General features: G+C 38.1%; 1 protein-coding gene across 10 annotated transcripts in view; it reads left to right on the top strand.

Annotated features, from left to right (window-relative positions):
* The window catches only part of LOC124947720 (nucleolysin TIAR-like), a 506,703-nt gene that overhangs the window by 267,714 nt on the left and 218,779 nt on the right, over nt 1–20,210 (top strand). For all 10 annotated transcript variants that reach the window (XM_047490256.1, XM_047490261.1, XM_047490260.1 and 7 more), the window contains one exon: nt 15,648–15,705. In XM_047490256.1, the coding sequence (XP_047346212.1) occupies nt 15,648–15,705 (58 nt within the window). The remainder of the gene's footprint in view (nt 1–15,647; nt 15,706–20,210) is intronic.

The raw sequence follows: 20,210 nt of genomic DNA on the forward strand, positions 1-20,210 counted from the left end.
GGATCTGCGTTACGAGTAAATAGACGCGTCGTCGATAGACAAACAAAACACGTTCCATCGTTGATGATAAACAGCATATACAGGTGTATCATTGATAAAATCTTTTTCATCGGATTGCAATTGGCTTAACGCACAAAGGCCTTCGAGAAAATGAAATAACTCGTGAACCGTCCTTCCATCTTCGTTCGCGCGGATTTATCATGGTTACGATTCGAGCCATCCAATTTCATGGGAGTTATCTAGCTTTGTTGTTTCGAGAAATATTCTCATTAAGAGACGGAATTCGTATCTATGGGCATTACATCTAACTCGAACGTACAACAATCATTTGCTGTATCGACGCGTGTAATTTATTTCTCTCTTCTCTTTTTATCTCCCGACGTTATTTCCTTTCTTTATTTTTCGCCGTGATTAACGTCAGAAAAACGTAGCTGGAGGCTCGACTTTTTTCAAAGAATTTACAGAAGCCTCGTTCACCCGGTAACGTCCTCATTATGCTCGTCGACTTAATGAGAGGAAGAGCAAAGCCGGCGTTTCTTCTAGAGAACCATACCAAAAACGGTACGCAGCTAGATATACGAACGTGCTTCTAAACATATTTTGAAGTTCGATGAAAGTTCGATAGAAGTTCGATGCGCTCCGATGCAAAAGTCGATAGACATGAGAGCTCGTCGGATGAAACGAGTCGTCTCTATTAAGAATGAAAAGGAATAGGTCAGAAAGGAATCGCCACAGTAGAAATGATCCGTGTATGATCGGCCGTTGAGTCAGTCTGATTCTTTTTCTTTCTTTCTTTCTTTCTTTCTTTCTTCCTTTCTTCCTTTCTTCCTTTCTTTCTTTTTTCTTCTGTTTCTTCCTCTTTCTCATTTCTGGTGAACCAAAACTCGGCATAACTCGTTTTCTAGATCGTCTCCTTTTATACTTTCCCGTGGTTTTATTATGTCCAACATATAGACACGTTGGATTTCAAAAGGGTGGACTTCTCTTTCCGTACGTTTGATTCATTATTGAAAAGAGGATAGAGGAAGAGAGAAGAGAGGGGAAGAGAGATAGATAGAGATGGAAAGTAGCAGGAGTATGGAAAGAAAGAGGCCGTCTGTGTAAAAGGAGAAGCACCGTGTATGCAAAAGCGATCATAAGCTTTTCGAAATGCTAGAGGAATAAGCTGTATAAATTAATGACCTACACTAGTTCACAGGATTCTCCGTGTCAACGGCTTTTAATCCAAGCTTCTTCCGTATTACTACCGTCCATGGGACGTAATAACGATTGAATTATCGTAACTGCAGCTTAGTCGAGCTGAATCGTGCATAAGAAATTGAATTGCTCTTATAACTCGGTGTGAACGAATTCACGTTACGTCAAGAGCGACGTCGTTTAATTCTCCCGATAGGTACGTGCTATAAATTAAATAAATGTCAGTAAATAGGTTCGATTTGTAGTCCGAGTATCTACCAAGTTCCCTTGTTCTTTTTTTTTTTTTCTTTTTTATTAATATCTCTCTTTTCGCGTCACGAGTTGTTAAAATTATCGAGTATATTAAAAAGAAAGATATTCGCGTTGTCCTATCGCGCGATTATAAATAAAAATAGAGCAAAAAAAGTAATGGACGTGTATTCCATATGGAACTTTTCATCGTCAACTTTCCTCATCTCACAGTCGTCGTTGCAAGAAGAGACAATGGTGAGGACATTATAAAACTAATGATACAATTCCATGATGAGATGATATTAAGACGTAGGGTATAACCCGACTGAATACGGACAAACTTTATAGAAGAGGAGTAGAGAGGAAAGGAAAAGAGAATCGTCTTCTTCTTGCTTTCTCGTTAGATTTCTTATTAAAATAGGACAAGAAATTAGAGCTTACGTTGCTACGTGCGAATAAGACGAATAGAAAGAGGGAAGAAGAAGTAAAAGTCGAGAAAGAAAGAGAGAGATAGAGATAGAGAGAGAGAGAGAGAGAGAGAGAGAGAGAGAAAGAGAGAGAAAGAGAGAGAGAGAGAGAGACAGAAGAAGAGAAAAGACGGCAATGGTATAATCGAGGTGACACGGAAGCTACGCCATGTTTTTATCATTTAATTTTCCAGACAAAGAAGTACCAGTGGCAGCAGCCACCTTCTTTGTCGGAGGTTAAGTCCAAAGGAAGCTGCGCTCCTTCGTTGGGGACGTTATCTTCTTCATTTGCCTCCTCTAGTTAGAAGACGTCCCGCGGGATCCTAGATAGTCCTCTCTCTTGTTTCGAGAACAAAGACTCTTTTCTTGTTAGAGCTACAAAGGAGTTTTTTCGTCATTCCAAAGAAGACAACCATTTCTGATTTTCAAATGTCGGTGTATTTCGAATGTTCGACGTTGATAAAAATTTTTAAAAATTTGTCTGAGCTTTCGTCGATAGCCTCTAGAGTACGTTTATTGAATGCTCCGAATACTCAGAATTTTATCGGTGCCCGTCATGGGGAATAAAAAGCACAGGAAAGATAAATCTCAAGAGGATATTATCGAACGTTATTTAGAGGATATTTGATCTTGATTGATCGCTAGAGAGGAATTGTGTTGGAACAAATGTTAGGGTGAGGAACAATCCGTTGATTTAGACTTGCTTCTGATAGGTAGGCATTCATTGGAACAGAAAATAAATTACTAAAAATACGATTTGCAAAAGTTTCGTTTATCTGTTATTACATATGTGTTTCGTAATTCTTTCTTTTTCTCTTTTCCTCTCTCTCTTTCTCTCTCTCTCTCTCTCTCTCTCTCTCTCTTTTCTCTCTCTCTCTCTTTTCCTCACAAAAATCGTCAATTATCACTTTTGACCCAAACGTAGCTCTGCTAAAACGATTAATATATCCAATATCGTATCCAAACGAAGCAAATTACATTGGTAACGTGATATCGTCCGACGTAGAAAAACGTAAACCATGGTGAAACAAATGCGAAATGAAAAAATACGATATTCAATAGAATTTTTATAACAACATCTCCCCGTTTATTCGATATATTCTGGTTTTTCATTCGCTTCTAATGCCGCTTTTTGGTGTATGTCTGCGTGCCATTTACTCGAAAGTAGAAAGTGGTAGAGCTCATCACGTACAAGTTACACTCGGTTATTCTTTCGTAGGAGAAATTTCCATAGTAAGACGAGAGTAGAAGGAGAAAAGTAAGAAGCGGAAGGGAGCGAAGAAACACGGAAAGGGACCGTCCTGTATTGAAACTAGGGAGAGAGAGAGAGGGAGAGGAAGAAGGAAAAGCGAGGGAAGCATCTGGGTAGACTCGTATGAAAGTTTAAACCGATGTTTTACGATGGCTTTTTGTTTTGCGTGTTTTATTGAGCAGAGACCGGATATTCACGTCAATCTCGCACTCTCGCAATCCGCGAAGGAACCTTAGAGACTGAGCCGTTTGCTACGCTCTTTCTTCTTTCCTTCTTTCCTTCCCTCTTTCCCTTCTTTTTTTTCATTTCTTGTTTCCTCTCTTCTTCCTCCTCCTTCCTCTATCGTCGTCTCACCACCGCACCCAGCGCGTATCACCTCACTCTCTCCGTACCTCCGATATTTGCATCTCTATCTTTTTTCATAAAACTTTCAGCGTATACCACGCGAAACAGGGACAACAAAGAATCGAGAAATAAGAGCATTCGAGAATCCTACGTTGTCACTAGTCACTAGTTTTCTTTCTTCTTTTTTTTTTCTTTTTTAGAAATAACGCAAAAAAACTATTAATCCTTAATCCTTTGTGGAAAAACAATTCAACAATTCGAACAATTTAAACGGATAAAAATCTCTATCGATCGATAAACACGATAGTATCAACGAATGTAAAGTTTTCTTGTGGTGTTTCCTTCTTTAATTCAAAGCAGGTCAAATATATCACAGAAGGGTCCTGGAAGGATTATCGGATAATTGGAATCGTTTACGAGTTTGCGCGTAAATAGGCCAAAGATTCCCTCGTCGCTCGGGAGATCTCAACGCTCATAGGTGCAACGTGAAGAACAAGGATAGTCGTTCGTGTGCGCATCTCTATATCTATACAAGTATGGTGCACTGCTTTATACAAGTAGAGAGAAAGAGAGAGAGAGAGAGAGAGAGAGAGAGAGAGGGAGAGAAAGAGAGAGAGAGAGAGGGAGATAGATAGATAGAGAGTGAGAGAGAGAGAGAGAGAGAGGGAGAGAGAGAGGGAGAGAGAGACAAAGACCATGGATAGAAAGAGGCAAACGTGCGGCGGGTACTTACTGCTAGGATGTCAAAGCAGCCCTCTAGGGACACGCCAGACCTCTTGCCTACCGGACTCTTTTACAAGAGCCCTCCGTCGTTCTCCAACCTTCAACGTAGCGCATAGTATATTTAATTCTCTACCTCCGGATCCTCTACCCCACTTTGCGATTCTCGTTGGCTCCTTGTTTCTTATTTCAACCATCTCGAATTGTAATACTAAAACTTCATGAGGATTTCTTTGTTTTCTTTTCTTCTTTTTTCTTTTTTTTTTTTTGTTTTTTTTTTTATTTTTAACTCATCCTTCATTGTTTCCACATCAGGAAAAATAATATCGTGTATTTTCCATTTGGAAATTATTTCAAACATTATTGTCCGTACAAGTAGAATCTATTGCAATAATATATATATATATATATATATATATATATATATATATATATATTATTTTAATCAACACAGGTCAGGTCATTAAAATCGATAGAATTCGATATAATATTATTTGCATTGATAATTTAAATGCTCGAATGGGTCTAAAATTTATGAGATCGTATACGATAGATGTCTGAAATGAAAAAAAAAGAAAAAAAAGGAGAGAGAGAGAGAGACAGAAAGAGAGAAATTTTGGTGAAGGAGGCATGGTTGAACCGCCACCACTGCCTTGCCACTTTCAAACTGAAAGAATGTAATTACCAAGAGGATCAAAGTCTACGAGGCGCACGTCCATGACCTGTCGCTGTCTTCTTGGTGCGGAATTTAAATATCGACGGGAAGAATTCGTTCGTCTGACTCTTCGGTTGCTTCACTGCATTCGCCACCTTCTTTCGTCGACTGCTGCCGTGTACCAGTTCCGACGGCGATGCCAGTCAAAGCATCCTAGGACTGTCGTTTCAAGCTCTTTCTACTTTTTCTTTTCGTCCTTCCTTCCTTTCTTTCTTTCGTACTTCTTCGTTTGGAGAAAGAACGAAGCTTCACCGAACGAAAGAAACAAAGGAAGTTATCTACTGTCGGCATCTTTCCTTCTCATCTTGCTATCCTTTTCTTTCGGCACGTGGAAAATCGTTAAAATACACGAGAATCTTCTAAAGCCTTACCTTCAGTTACTCTTAAAGCTTCCAAGAGAAAGAGAAAGAGAAAGAGAGAGAGAGAGCGAGAGAGAGAGAAATGGAGGGAAGAAGGGAAACGAAGTTCGTGAACCGACGTCGAGCACGTTTCCTGAATCTCATTCGCATGCTAATATCGCGATATCGAACGAATTTATACTATTATTACGTACTCCCCGTTCGTAGAGGAAACTATCTTATTTAATCACATTCTACAGAAATTACTTTCAACTTGTTAGTTTCACCCTACGCTTTATGAACTTCTTCGTCAAAAGCATTCTTATTTCGTTGGATGTGTTTTTCTTTTTTTTTTTTTTTTTTTCGTTATATTATAAATTAATATAACAAAAAAATATATTATAAATTAATAATGTTAATGTTTAAAGCATTTTATTTATAGATATGTCATAAAATGAAACACAACATTAATATAACTAAAATTTATATGTGGATTTGATTGGAAGTAATACGAAAACGATATTCCAAGATAGATGGTTGACAATAAGTAGGATGTCAGATTTGTAGGGTTATTAAAACGTTAAAACTAATCGATAGTCTCGATAAAGCAAGATCGTAATGATCGTAAGAAAAATTCAGATGGCGGTAAGGATTAAAAATTATTATAACATTATCGAGGCGTTAATATCGACACTTTTCACTATACTATTGTACTTCGTATCATTTTTATCGAGCGTATAATCGTTTCCTCGTCTCCATTTTCCTTTTCTTTTTTTCACACTTCCTTCCTTCCTTACTTATTTCGAATTCTACGTTTCACGACATCGCAGTGATAAATTGTTTCTGTTTGCTTTCGTCCCCTTATCATCTCATGTAGAATAAAATATACATATCGATGAAGAGAAGATAAAAGATCGCCTAACTCGTTTCTCGATTTTCTGGGAAGAAGGACAAAGAAGCTTTATTATTCCTCGGCGGAAGTACCTTGGCACATCGCCTTTCTCTCCTTCAGCCGTATTTCTCGATTCTCTTTTCAATTATTTCCGATTCGCGAGGCAAACTCAATAACGACCGGCGCGCAGTCTCACCAAATTCAGATCCAAGTAGGACTTAAAGTCCGAATTCCGAGCTCGGCGGGGAAATGAAAGATTTAGTGGGTAGTAGACATTCGATCGGTGTTTAAATATGTACATCGGGTATTCCATTTGTGCGGGGACGAACCTTACGTCCGAGGAATTTGCAAACATTTACTCACGTGAAACTTCTTGTTGGAATGTGGGGAAACAAACAGTATCGAATAAATTCGCTATTTCTACGCTTCGTTCGCATATATGCTACGTATTTTTAGATTTTACCAGAAGTCGCATTTTGCAGTTATGCATTTGCTTCGATGTATATGTACGTTTATGAGATAAGAAGAAAAATAGTGATGTATACTTTGACCAAGACAAATGGAAAGACAAGAAATAGGAAAAGCGCGTAGAGACATCAATGAAATATTTGACGAATGTCCGCGGGAAAAGGAATTAGGCGATGCAGTTGGCGCGCATAACGCTCGTTCATTAGAGCCAAGCACGGAGGAAAGGAAAACTCGCGGGAAACATTTGCGAGAGGGCAAAAGAGGAGTAGGTCGAGCCACGCATTTAGAATGTTTCACGAAGAGCCACTTGAAGGGGGTGAAGCACATTCCATGGTGGGGAATGGTTCTCAGTAAAGAAGCTCCTAGGGTAAGCTCGTAGCGAAAGCTCGTGGTGAAAGCTCGAAGGTAGCTTTCTCGCTTAACCTTAGCTGCTCTGTGCGTCTCTCTTTCTCTCTTATGTGCACCCGCGTACGTGCTTTTTGTCAGGAATGCTTGGAGCAAGGCTCGTCGACGAGCTAGCGTCTCAACTATGAGTAAACTGCGTTTTACGTGGCCCACCGTGGGGTGAACGCGTGAAATTCACTCGAGAAAAGATCTTATCTTTAAGCACGAGCCACTCGTCTTTTCGTCCTCGTGCATTCGTCTTTTTTCTTCCCTTTCTCTCTCATACACTTACCTTCCCTTCCACTGTTTCTCTTCCTTTTTCTTCCTTGTCATCCTTAAAATCCGCTCTTACGACTCCGGTACTCTTTGCTTCGGAGAAACTTCTCGTCTCGAACGTCCTAACCATTTACAGAATTTTAACTTCTCGACAAGATCGTTACGTTAGTTATCTTTCAATTGAGTAGAATATTAAATAACCATAATCTCTCTCTTTTTTTCTTTCTCTCGCATTGTCATCTTTGCTTTCGTATCTTAAGAATTACTCTCGTAAAACGATCTACATTTGATCCTGAACTAAGATCGGTTGTTAAGATCGAACAAGAAGGCCGATTCAAATAAATTTTAATACTCTACTATCTTGTACTCTTCGCGTTCTTGGAATTTGGTAAGACCGAAAATCGTTTGAGGACACGCGCCCTTGGCACATGCAAGTGGAAACGATTTACGAGGATTGACTCTTCATTATTTAGAGAAAAAGCTACGCCGGGAATTTAGGGTGAATATTTGTCGGTGACCTTTCGCATGCCGTATTTAAAGGACACTTGTAGTGGCGCCCTTCCAAAAATGAGAAAGAAAATTAAGGAGAAGGGCTAAGATATATGGACAAACAAACGTTTGTTTTGTCCCATGCGTCTCATATATATCTTCTTTTCTACGAAAGGTTTAGGTATTTGGTAACTTTTCCTGACGAATGATTAATAATTGATGAAGTAACAAGTATCCCTATTTTACGACGATTCTCTAACACTCTTACGCCGAACGAGTAGTAACTGTTCTTATATCTACCCATCAAATGAAAGGGCCAAATAGCTCAAGAGAAAAAAGGGTCTTCGATCGTAAAGGATGCTTTCGTACTGCAAGAGACTTGACGACATATTTGTCGAATGACATGTTGGATGTGAATAAATCATAAAACCCTATGTCGAAACATTGCTTATACGTGGAATAAATGAGAGTGTACCAGTCAATTTTAACTCTCACAATTTTTAAGACCCATCTTTTTTTATATGAAAAAAAGAAATGTTATTTCTGGAAATGTATTTTTTTTTATAAGATCAGTTAAGTATATAGATCAACAATCTTAGTTTTATAGATTTTCCGGATAAATATATACTTGTAGAAATATATTTATTTTAAACAACGATGTAGGGAAAAAAGAAATCTGTGAATGGCATATTCAGGAATGAATTTTCGGTAAATGTGAAATGTATAAAAGAAAAAAGAGATGGGTGTAAAACGCTAGTGACCATATTTGCTCTATTCTTTCTTTTCCCTCTCTCCCTCTCTCTCTCTCTTTCTCTCTTTCTTTCCCTCTCTTACTGTTTAAAATCGTCCCATCTAAATTGAATATCCGCAGATCTTTTCCACTCGCACGACGATTGGTGAGTGCTTTCATCGTCGGTCCGGATATCTCCTCCGAATTCAGTCTTATAAGCCGTATGTATGTGTATGTAAGAAAGAGAGAGAGAGAGAGGACAAGAGAGAGAGAGAGAGAGAGAGAGAAAGAGAGAGAAGAGGAAACAAACGAGAAGCACTATAATCTTGGGCAATGCGAGCTAAGCCGAATACGACTAGAAGCAACTACCCCACGAAAAGAGGGTGAGATAGAGGGCTAGTGGTAGTAAGGAGTATGAGCTTTCTCGTATATGTTAGTGTGGTGATACATAATAAGATACGAACGGAGAGCATGCGGTATAATCATATATCATAGGTTAGTGCGGTACGGCTCGGAGTATTTCTCCTTATACTATGTAAGAGAAGCTACTTGCATCATTCTCGACGCAAACACACACGCAAATATATACCAGCGTCCTGCAGCTTGCTGTTTCTCCTTCCACTAACCATTTATCGAAGAAGAAGCGAGAGACACAGAGAGAAACAGTCACAAAGTGAGAGAGAGAGAGAGAGAGAGAGAGAGAGAGAGGAGGGAGAGGAGTAAACCGAAACTCTGCTTTTCGCATAAAATCGAAGAAAGATCTATTTCGTTAAACCGAAGAATTTCTTGAACTTTGTTTGACAAGAAAATAAAAAGGAATATTACTGCATTAAGTTTCTTTAATGTGGTTATTTAAAAGAAACGACCGAGAATTATTTGTATTCTTTTTTTCTTTGCCTTTCAATGTCCAAAGTACTTTATAGCTGTTTAATTTGTTTACGAATTCGATAGGCACTGTATGTACGTAGAAAAAAAGCTATGTAACATTCAGGGTAAAGTATTAACGTTCTACGTAAGACGTTTTTACTTTAAAATCTCAATTCTTTGTGTAGCTTCAAGCAAGATAGATGCGTGTGAATGTTCCTCCTATTTTTCATTACATATTTAACGAAATGATTTACATATTTGTATCTCGATTGGTCTTACGTATAGAATGGACAATTACACGATGGACACTAACCCAGTTTTCAATGAGTGAATACTAAAATTGTTACTGTTACTATACTTTTTTTTTTTTAGTATCAATCGATTACTTCGTGAGATCCGTCAAGTCGTTCATTGATGCATCGCGAAGGTTTAATACAGCGTACAAGGAAACCTCGTTAGTAACGTTGATTAATGGTCTTTACATTTCGAAATGTAACACCAAATTCGTCGTGCATACGACTTCAGAGCGAAAGGCATTAGCACGCAATTTGTGTTTCATTATACCGAGCCGTCAGTGTATAGACCCTTTCTCTCTCTCTTTCTCTCTCTCTCTCTCTCTCTCTCTCTCTCTTTCCCTCTCTCTCTCTCTCTCTCTCTCTTTCTCGTATTCGTCTTTCCCTCGGTCGATGGTGCGGGAACTTCATCTGTATTAGCATAGCAAATGTAATTAGGAATACTCAAAGTGGTAAAACCAGACTTCTGTCTACAGTTTTGCACGAGAACGGGTTGGTCAGTACTGTCGCGAGCGTAAAAAAAAGAAAGGACACGAAGTTTACATTTCGGATGGACCGCACTCATGTGCTGCAATACATATTTCGTGCATGTTAAAATGCGATTGTTTCGTTAAAACAGATAATAATTATACAATTGTTTCTCAATTAGATACGAAAGATTAGTAATCATTCACATATACGTACAGTAATATTAAGTATATTTATATAAATACATAATAATATTAAATATAATTATATAAGTATATAATAATATTAAGTTTAATTGTATAAGTACAATATAATTAATAAATAATATTAAGAAGAATTACAAATTACTTTTAAATCGAGTAATGCGTAGTAATAATAATAATAACGATAATAATAATAATAATAATAATAATAATAATAATAATAATAATAATAATAATATTGGTATAAATTACTAGCGATTTTGGGAGCTCCTGTCGATATTTCACAAACACATCCCAAAGCTGGACAAACACGTAAAAGCGGTCCTTTCGTAATTTCCCGAAATGGGCTAGGCCTCCGGTGAGCTCACGCGAGCAAAGAAAGTAAACGTTCCCGTAAATTACCGAGTATGGCATTTCCGTGAGTTATTATAGTGTCGGGGTGAGAAAGGCGGGAAGTAGTGGTACGGACTAATGGCGCCATGTGGTTAGAAAGTAAGAAGATATAAGAGAACGCAGGATATGGCACACACGAAGTGACCGAAGCAGGCAACGACTTCTACACGATCGTAACGTTAGTCAACGACGAGGGTGGAGAACTGACACCACCCCTTTAGTCTCCTCTTGGTGGTGGTCCGAAACGGCCTTGCGCCATTAAACGTACTTATATAAGATACTGGTCGGTGGCCGGCCAAAGTGAGGAGAAAGAAAGGTTAAAGAGAGAGAGTAAGAGAGAGAGAGAGAGAGAAAGGGAGAAATAGAGAGAGAAAGAGAGCGAGAGAGAGAGAGAACATCAATCAAGATAATAGGACAATAAATATCTTCTCAGGCAAGGCGACTTCCCGACTAAGGTCAAAAGTGCAGCAGCTTGCAATTTCTGGCCGATTTCTCTCCTCCCAATTCGTGTTCGCCAGCTTTGCGATAACTCACCCTTCGCCGACTGCAATATGTAATCGGCCAACTATCGTTTTGGATTGGAGTCTCGATAGTGTCGTCTGGATCGAACGAGTAAGAAACCATTTCATTGGAAGACAAGAAAGCACTGTAGGCTTTTCCAAATAATTGACATTACAATTATATCGTTCGTAAGATTCCGCTTTTAAATAGAGACAACATAATATAGGAAGTAAGTTCGATTTTTTTCATTCACGATAGTATTCGATAGTTATCAAGAGGTAAGGAGGACGTTGCAGTTTCTTGTGGGATTCAATAGGTATATAGAAAATATTGAACGAGCTCGAGATACCTTGGGAAACGATGTTCCGCTCGTAAAGCTCAGCTTGTATATAAAGCGGAAAATATAATTTCGTTGTGGCTATCAAAAAGAGACTTCTCGTTCGTCATAACGAAAGTGTTCGAAACGACGGCTAACGTTCGGTGTAGAGGCTCGTTGTGTAGAAATGGAAAGAGGAAGAAGAGAAGGAGGAATATAGAGGTTCGGCGTAAAGGTTCGGTATAGAGGTTCCTTGTGTAGAAATGAAAGAAGGAGGATAGAGGGAGATAGGTATCTATATCCATAGAGCGAAGCAACAGCATAGTCGGCCATTAAGGACGGAGCGTTGGGATAAAATCGCGTCGGCGATCAGAAGATATCTCTCGGAACTCGGAATATCGTTTGGAATAGTCGTAAATAAATCGTGTGGTCGCATTATAACGTGTTCGTATAGTACGGATAGAGAAGCGTTATTTAAAATGAAAGTTTGAAAATACACATAGAATAATACCGCGAGAAGGCGCTTCCGGAAACTTAACTCTTTAATATATAAATATAGCGGGGCTTGGATTCGAGGGCATAAGGCGCGTGTGCATTAACCGTTGAAAACTACGACATATAAAGTTGCTTTGCTCCCCTCGTCTCCGCCATATAAACTATAAAACAACGGGCTCTGGGCAACGGCGGACGACCTCGGCGTGCAAACCTGGGCTAACTATTAAAAGTTGCAAATTGCTGCAGACACACTGCGGGCCCGTCGTTAGCTCCGCGCGTTTGCCCCACGCGTGCTCTCCGTGAGCGTTACCACCTTTTGCCCACTACACTACTTCCCCTCACCTACCCACCTTCTTCTGTCCTAACTTACTTACTTACTGGACTTACTTGCTTCCCTTACTTACGTAGTCACTCGCTTACTTACTTATTCCTCGCTTCGTATTCCTTATCCTTCCTCCGCCTTGCTTTTCTCCAGACTTTACTTAACGTTACTATCCCGTGAAAGAAACTACCCCCTCCCTTCTTTTTCTTCATTCTATATATCCACCTTTGATCGAATGATTTTTCACAAAAATATGATAGAAAAAATCTATCTCTTTTCATCTCGATTTGCTAAATTTGTCTAGCTCTACTTTTTGACTTTCCCAAAGGAGATTAAATGGAAACGCATTGGTGGAAACACCTTGTACAAGACAAATCGTTTACCGTTAAAATTCGTACTAGCCGTTTTGTTGGCGGCATCGTATGGGAACGTAATCCTTCTCGGTAGAATTAAATGACCCCGAAAAATCATTTTCCATTGTTAGGATTATATTCCCTTTGTTCGTTCGATCGATTATTTTTTTTACTTTTCAATTTTTTTTTTGTTTTCTTTTTCTTTCGTTTTTTTTTTTTAAACTCCAATGTTACAACATGTGAATGTTATTCATGAGCGACATTACACGTATATAGTGACGAGGCGAGTTCGATCAACCGTAATACGAGAAAAAAAATTTTCCGATTTTTAGCGCATTCGTTTAATTGTGGCATTCCATCGATATATTTCAATGACCATTCTATAGCATTTTATGATCCGCGGTGCATCAATAATCGAACAAAGCCTCGGCATAAACGCTTTATCGAGCTCCACTTCTCGTTGGCAGACTATTTTGCCACCACTCTCGCGCGTTTCGCCATAATTCGGTTCAATTATCATCGAACGTATCGATTTTGGGAGGGAGTGAGAGTGGTAGTGGGAAACGAGAGCCAACCATCGTGAGTGGTTAGCATTCGTGCCCCCACGAATACTATGCGATTGCATTCGCGAAATTCGTGAAAAGTGCGTTTGGCTTTACGCCCCGAGACGTAATTTAAGTAGCTCTCGTTCGAAATCGGATCGGCCCGAACTCGAAGCCGATTATAAATGTCGATTATAACTGGCAACGAATGAGAGATCGTCGGTGAGATTTAAATTATTCGATGAGATTATCACTCGACGTTCGAAATCACTGATTAAAGATGCGTACTATGAATTATAAAACAAGTTACGAAATGCTACATACAACGAGTTTACGAGAATTACATCGATTAATTGCAAATCCTCGGATCAGTGTTCTTGATTCATTCAAGATTGACACACTCTAAGTTACCCCATTATCCATCTCCATTTGGTAATCTCTTCGAGTGTCTGAGCGACGTTCAACAAGCAAACGCGTCGAACACATCGTTTGCAGGACGCTGCAATTACGCTGGTATATCCTCTAATTGTATACAACTTGTTTACGAACCAATACATCTTAAAGCCAACATTATTGTTTAGATACATATCGTTTAATCTTCATTCGTCTATGCGTATTTGAGGATAGCACGTATAATAATAATAATAATAATTTTGTTATTTAGCTACGTTACGTTTTCTTCGTTATTGTCGAATTTATCTTCTTGAAATTGACTACTATCGACAGAAATTTCATGTATTCCATGGACCTTCGTTGGACATTGGAGTCCTTACGAAATTGGCTAAATTTAGAAACCATCTACGGATCGATTTTAATTTTAATTCCAAATTTAGTCTCGACCGCTGTTCACATTCTATTACTTTTAACTTTAGAATTCGAACGGATGAGGATCGGAGAGTATTTTGCGTATCTCGTGGTCTCTCGATGGACATCGGAGTTCTTGCGAAACGGTGTTAATTAGAAACCGAAATTTAGAAACAGACCGAAACGGATAGGTATCGTATTCAGTATATGGCCAAACGTTGCAGAGGAAATAGCAACGTCGACGAGGACCATGGCAACGTCCAAGGGAAATGAAAAGTAACGATTCAATATCAGCACCACCACGGTGTGTCGTGTACCGAATTAAGCTCATACTGATACGAACAGAATGTCGTCTATGCTGTTCGCGCCATTTTTTCATTATTTACTTTTTCTCTTTTCTTTTTTTTTTTTTGCAATCTTTCCCTCTCTGTTTGCTCCTTTAATCCTATTCCACCGTTTTCTTCCTTTCTACTTACTACGCGCAATTAGTGTAACTGTCAGCAATTTTTAATTTCGCATTTCGTCATTCCAAAACAATATCACGTTTTTGTTTGTAACCATCGTTTCTCCACGTAAACTCTTACTATTGTTAATGCATGCGTTATCTGTATTATTCAAATGAGCACTAATAGCCCGGAAGATATTCTACGTTCGTAGCAATTACATATCCATTATGTGACATTATACAATGCTCTCGATATCGTCGTTATCATTCGACCAATTACCATCATTTATGTACGATTATTTTCCTTGTTTTATTATATCGAATGCAATGCAAATCGAAAATCAAAGAGAAAAATTTAGACAAGGCACAAAATGTTCGACGAGCGATCCGAACGATTCTGTAACCAAATGTAAATTCGAAAAATGAAGGTTATTAGTATAATAGAAAGTTGAACTATAGAATTAATCGTTCATTTTTCACGCTCTTTCAATAAAAGCAAAAAGTTCTTTCGTTCCCTTAACTCCTCGCATTTTAATACTATCATTTCTCCCTCTCTTTCTCTCTCTCTCTCTCTCTCTCTCTTTCTTCTCCCTTCTTCTCCCTCTCTTTAAGAGTGCTTACAATTTCAGCAAAAATGACTTTTACTATCTATCGAAATATCTTGGACAGCAAAAGGAGAAATCGTATATATAGAACGTCGCATAAAGAATCCGTTTTACGGCGTCTGTTAAGAACCGACGATAGCCGACACGTCCCATTTCCGGTGGCCGACGCCGACTACTATCCTCTACAGGGATAGTGCGGAGAAAGAAGCACTTCCGCATTGGCGCGTATCCACACTCGAATTTAAAAGTATGAACCTCCTTGACAGTAGCAGTATCACCACTGGACAGAAACACTTTCACGTTCAAGAAAAGTCTGAATAAATATGAATAAATATGCTCTTGATACTATAGTCGGTGAGTCGAAAGAATCAATATATCTCGAAAATTGCGAAGAAAATATATCTACAAAAAGAAATTCCATTTATTTCATTTCATTCTCTCTTTTCGTTTCCCCTTTTGCGAATTAAACCTTCCTTTTATTTTTAATCCGAAAGCACGTACGACTAAAGAACTTTTTCTCCTTTCGAATGTTACAGGAAATGAAAGTTAACTGGGCGACATCGCCGGGCAACCAACCGAAGCAGGACACCAGCAGTGAGTACATTCAATTTTAAGATTCTCCTTTTCGATACTTTTTCTTCTTTTATTCCGTACTCGTTTAATCTCTTTCGTTTAAATGTATGGTATAAAAGAACTATGTTACCGTATTTTGTTCCTTTATATATATATATATATATATATTTATATATATATATTAGGGAGACCGGAAAGTAATGTCGCTTTCTTAAATTAAATTCAAACGAATAAATTTTTAACAAGTTTTTATTTTTAATCACAATCAACATGCGCAGAAACGACATTACTTTCCGATCCCCCTAATATATATATATATATATAATATATATTTATCAACTTTTATGAAGAAGAAGGAAAGTTTCTTCGAAATCTTGAAGAGAAGTTCATGATGATCACTGTATTAATTCATCTTATTAACGTAATCTCAGTCTTTCGTCATTTTGGTATTCATTAAAGATTTATTTGTCGTATTTGCTTCGAGCGCACATTTAACACGATTATATTAAATGCATTAGCTCTGCGTGCAGGTAATCGCAATGGTTTAAAAACAGTATACTTTTTTCGTTTCTCGTCAAATTTTTGTCATGCGTCGTAATTTACTTTCATTAAGGTCGACCGTTGACATATACATTGATTACTGCACTCGTACATAGCTAAAAATGTTACAACCTTTGCCAATAGAACTGCAGTCAATCTTGGAATGCAATTTGCATTTTAACTGACGGTTATTTAACGCGTCGTTCTTTTGATGAATGGATAATCCATTAACGTTAATTAAAGAGAAAACTAACGTCAGTATTACGAAAAAAACTTAATCAAAAATAATTAAGATCCTTCTTCAAAAAAGTTAAAAAAATTATTGTTCATCGACAAGTACACTTAACGAATCAATTGATTATTTTTCTTTCAAAATTTAGAAGGAGATTCACGAGGAGAGCTTAAAAGTGCAAAAAAATCTTCGGCAAGTTTATCCGAAAAATTTTGCTTTAGAATATGAATATTCGCGAGTTCGTAAAGTTCAAGCGCTCCGGGATACCGCTTTATCGTTTCAAATATTGCCAGAGTATACGCTTCTATGTATTTTACAAACTACGACATAAAACTTGGAATAATAGCCTCGTGCGTTTCTATAATAATGTCTACGTACAAAGGTAGCAACGGATGCGCCACTGGTTAAGTATTAAGCGTACGTTACTTTGTAAGTTTTTTTTTGTTCTACCACGAAACATAACCTTTTTTTTTTTGAGAGAGATTTCGAAGACTGTAGTTTTTAAAAAAAGAAAAAAAAAAGAAAAGAAAAGAAAAGAAAAGGAAAAAGAACATTTGATTTGATTTATCTCAGTCTAAATTATTTTTACTTAAAATAATAGATTTTCTATCTTCCATGGGAAAAATTTGAAAAAGGATTTGTATTCACACACATATACTACTTATGTACCAACAAGTGTCAAAAGCTACACTACCATAAATGGCACGTGCAAGCAAGGAATCCTGTTTATGCTGTCACATCCCCGTAAATTCAATGTAACATCCCACTCCGAATCGCTAGACAAAGACACTGAGTATGAGACAGTAAGTAGGTATTCTTTTCGTGAGTCGAAAAGACGCAAGGATAGCATAAATGTAAAGTATCGGATCCGATCCTTTCCCTCTTTTCTTTCTCCTCTCGATACGCGTAAAAAAAACGCATGTAGTCCTCGAGATCCCCATAATGTACGTACATATCTATCTAGAAGTACATGTAACGAGTGTACGAGCGTACACGAATGTACATGTATGTATGTTGGGGGTCGAACGCGTGTGCGTACTTGAAATTCAGTGAGAGCCGGTGGCAATATTTAACTCAGTCTGAAATTCCTCTTTTTATGGACTTGTAAAACCGTGACAGGCACATGGGACCCGATCCCGACGTTTCTCTTACGCCCACCCCCTCTCTCTCTCTCTCTCTCTCTCTCTCTCTCTCTCTCCCTCTCTCTCTCTCTTATGCACACATATACACTCTTTTCTAGCAAGTTGGCTTTCCATCCAACATGCTTCTATCTTTATCTCTCTATCTCTATCCCTCTCCTCACCCTTTCCATCGTACTCTCCAGTTCCGCTTCTTCGACCGCTTCGACCTCCGTGTTCCTCCTCTTCCGACAAATGCAAAACTAAAACCGTATCTCCCCCTATTCTCTCGGTAAATATGGCCAGGAACTACGCTCCACACGAGCAGCACCATCGTCATCCACTCTTCCTCTAGAGAAGGCGGGTACTTCTTTTTCCATCGTTCGACCAGCCACCCTTCTATCCTTGCGATGAACAGGAGAGAAAGAAAAAGCGAGAGATAGCGATAGAGAGAAAGAAAAAGAGACAGAGAAAGAGAGAGAGAGAGAGAGAGAAAGGTGTATCGGTGTGCAGTGGCCGCAACTGGAACGAGGGTATGTTTTACTTTTCCGCGAGAGACTGCTAGTAAACTCCGACATTGGTGCACCTGCGCGCATCCCGCAACTGCAAAGCTGCGTCCCGCAATCGTCTACGTGGAAAATGCGTGCATACATCTATGTACGAATGCATGCATGTATGTATGTTCGAGTATGTATACGTTTGGAATTTACTCGACTGAAAGTGAAACTATAGTAGCAGCTTTCGAACAAGTGTACAGTTTATTCTACCGTGTTACATATTTTATACGTAATTATTATACGTAATATAGATCATGCATTTAGGAGAATAATTTTGTGTCTATGGAATAGCATAGGATAAAAGTTTGAAATGTTATCAGTAACCAGTAACCAGAGTATTTAACGTGTTAAAGATAATTTCGATATCATTATGCATTTCGTTAACGTTAATACGCAATAAGGAGTATTTATATGTGTGTGTGTGTGTGTATATACATTTTAGAGCAATTGTCTTCGTTCTCTGTTTCGTAGCTAATCGACTAAAGAGAATCTTTGAAGAATTCTAGCGATATCGTAAAGGGGGAAATCCCTTTCTCTTTAACAACTCCTTGTAGGACAACATAGTATGAAATTGTCCTAGTTCCGGGCGATTCGCTAGTCGCGGAGTTGTAAGTTACTTTATGAAATAGGAAAAGAGAGAGAGAGAGAGAGAGAGAGAGAGAGAGAGAGAAAGAAAGAAAGAAAGAAAGAGAGAGAGAGAGAGAGCATCACGATGTATAGGCCAGGAAATTTAACGCCAGGATACGTTGACCAAGGGCGACAGTGTGCCGCTTGCCATTGTCTCCATTTCCAGCTTTTACTCTCTCTCTCTCTCTCTCTCTCTCTCTCTCCCTCTCTCTCTCTCGCTCTTTCTGTTTCTCTTTTTTCTTCCCTTTCGTCGCATTTTGTTAGCCCCTCTCGTTATTTTTCTTCTCTCCCTTCCTGTTTTTCTTTTATTTCTTTTTAGTAAAGTTACTACCTGGGTCGACAACGAGCATGCCACGGATTGTGGTTTGTTAACGGCTGCCTCGAGGAAAGTGGAGATTATAAATTTGCGTTTTAAACTGACGCATATGTTGCGAGTTCTCATATCCAAATATTCATCTTTAACGACGTCCGATAGAAAATTAAATTAGTTATTTTCATTTAAGAAAATATTTCTTTAGCGAGATCTAATAGTTTCGATCGTGTTTACTAAATACTTTTTTAATTTTTTAAATTCTTCCATTCAATTAATTAGACATGTTTGATAACAAGCCTCTAATTACTCATTTAATTGAATGTTATGGAACTATAGAGGATTTGTAACTATTCCATCGTGGGTGTAATTTTCTCAGGGCGAACCGATTATACGAGAAGCTATCGATTGATGTGTACGTCATGTTACTGTATCATGCATCGAAGTAGTACACAATTTGCTGTAATTCGTATCCCTAGGTATCAGATGTTTCGAGGTATTTGAGGGAGAGAGAGAGGGAGAGAGAGAGACAGAGACAGAGACAGAGACAGATAGACAAAGACAAAGACAATAACATTTACTTGCTATACTCTACAAGTATACATGGATATCTCGTGTAACTAGAATTTACACTACGCTGATTATTGCTTTACAATAACAATTGTTAGAAAGCTTTACAATATATCCAAACTTCCGAAATAATGTTTGTGCATTCAATCTTCGTATTAACGAGCACGGAAGATACGTATGTTTTAGAAAACATACTCGTTATCCCATACTCCCTTAGTTCTCTGTTGAAAACATGCAACATTCGCAAACTAATTTTACGGTATATCGATTAAAGGTTATCGAAATGAAAATTAATAATTAATAATTAAGCCATTAATTATACGCTCATACATTTAACGCAATAGAAAACATATTCACCAATTGCAAGAGATATTCGGTATTTCCTGTGATAATTCCAACTCTCTTTTAAACTTCTATTGAGTATAAACTTGGTTTTTGATAGTAAAGAAGGAACAAAAAAAGAAAAAACAAAAAAAAAGAAAGAACAAAAAAGCTGCGTACCGTCATAATTATTATAGATGGTACATATTACTCTTTTATAATTACAAACCGATACTATTGAATCAAAAAAA

Source organism: Vespa velutina, chromosome 3, assembly GCF_912470025.1.
Source record: "Vespa velutina chromosome 3, iVesVel2.1, whole genome shotgun sequence".
Taxonomy (NCBI): Eukaryota; Metazoa; Arthropoda; class Insecta; order Hymenoptera; family Vespidae; genus Vespa; species Vespa velutina.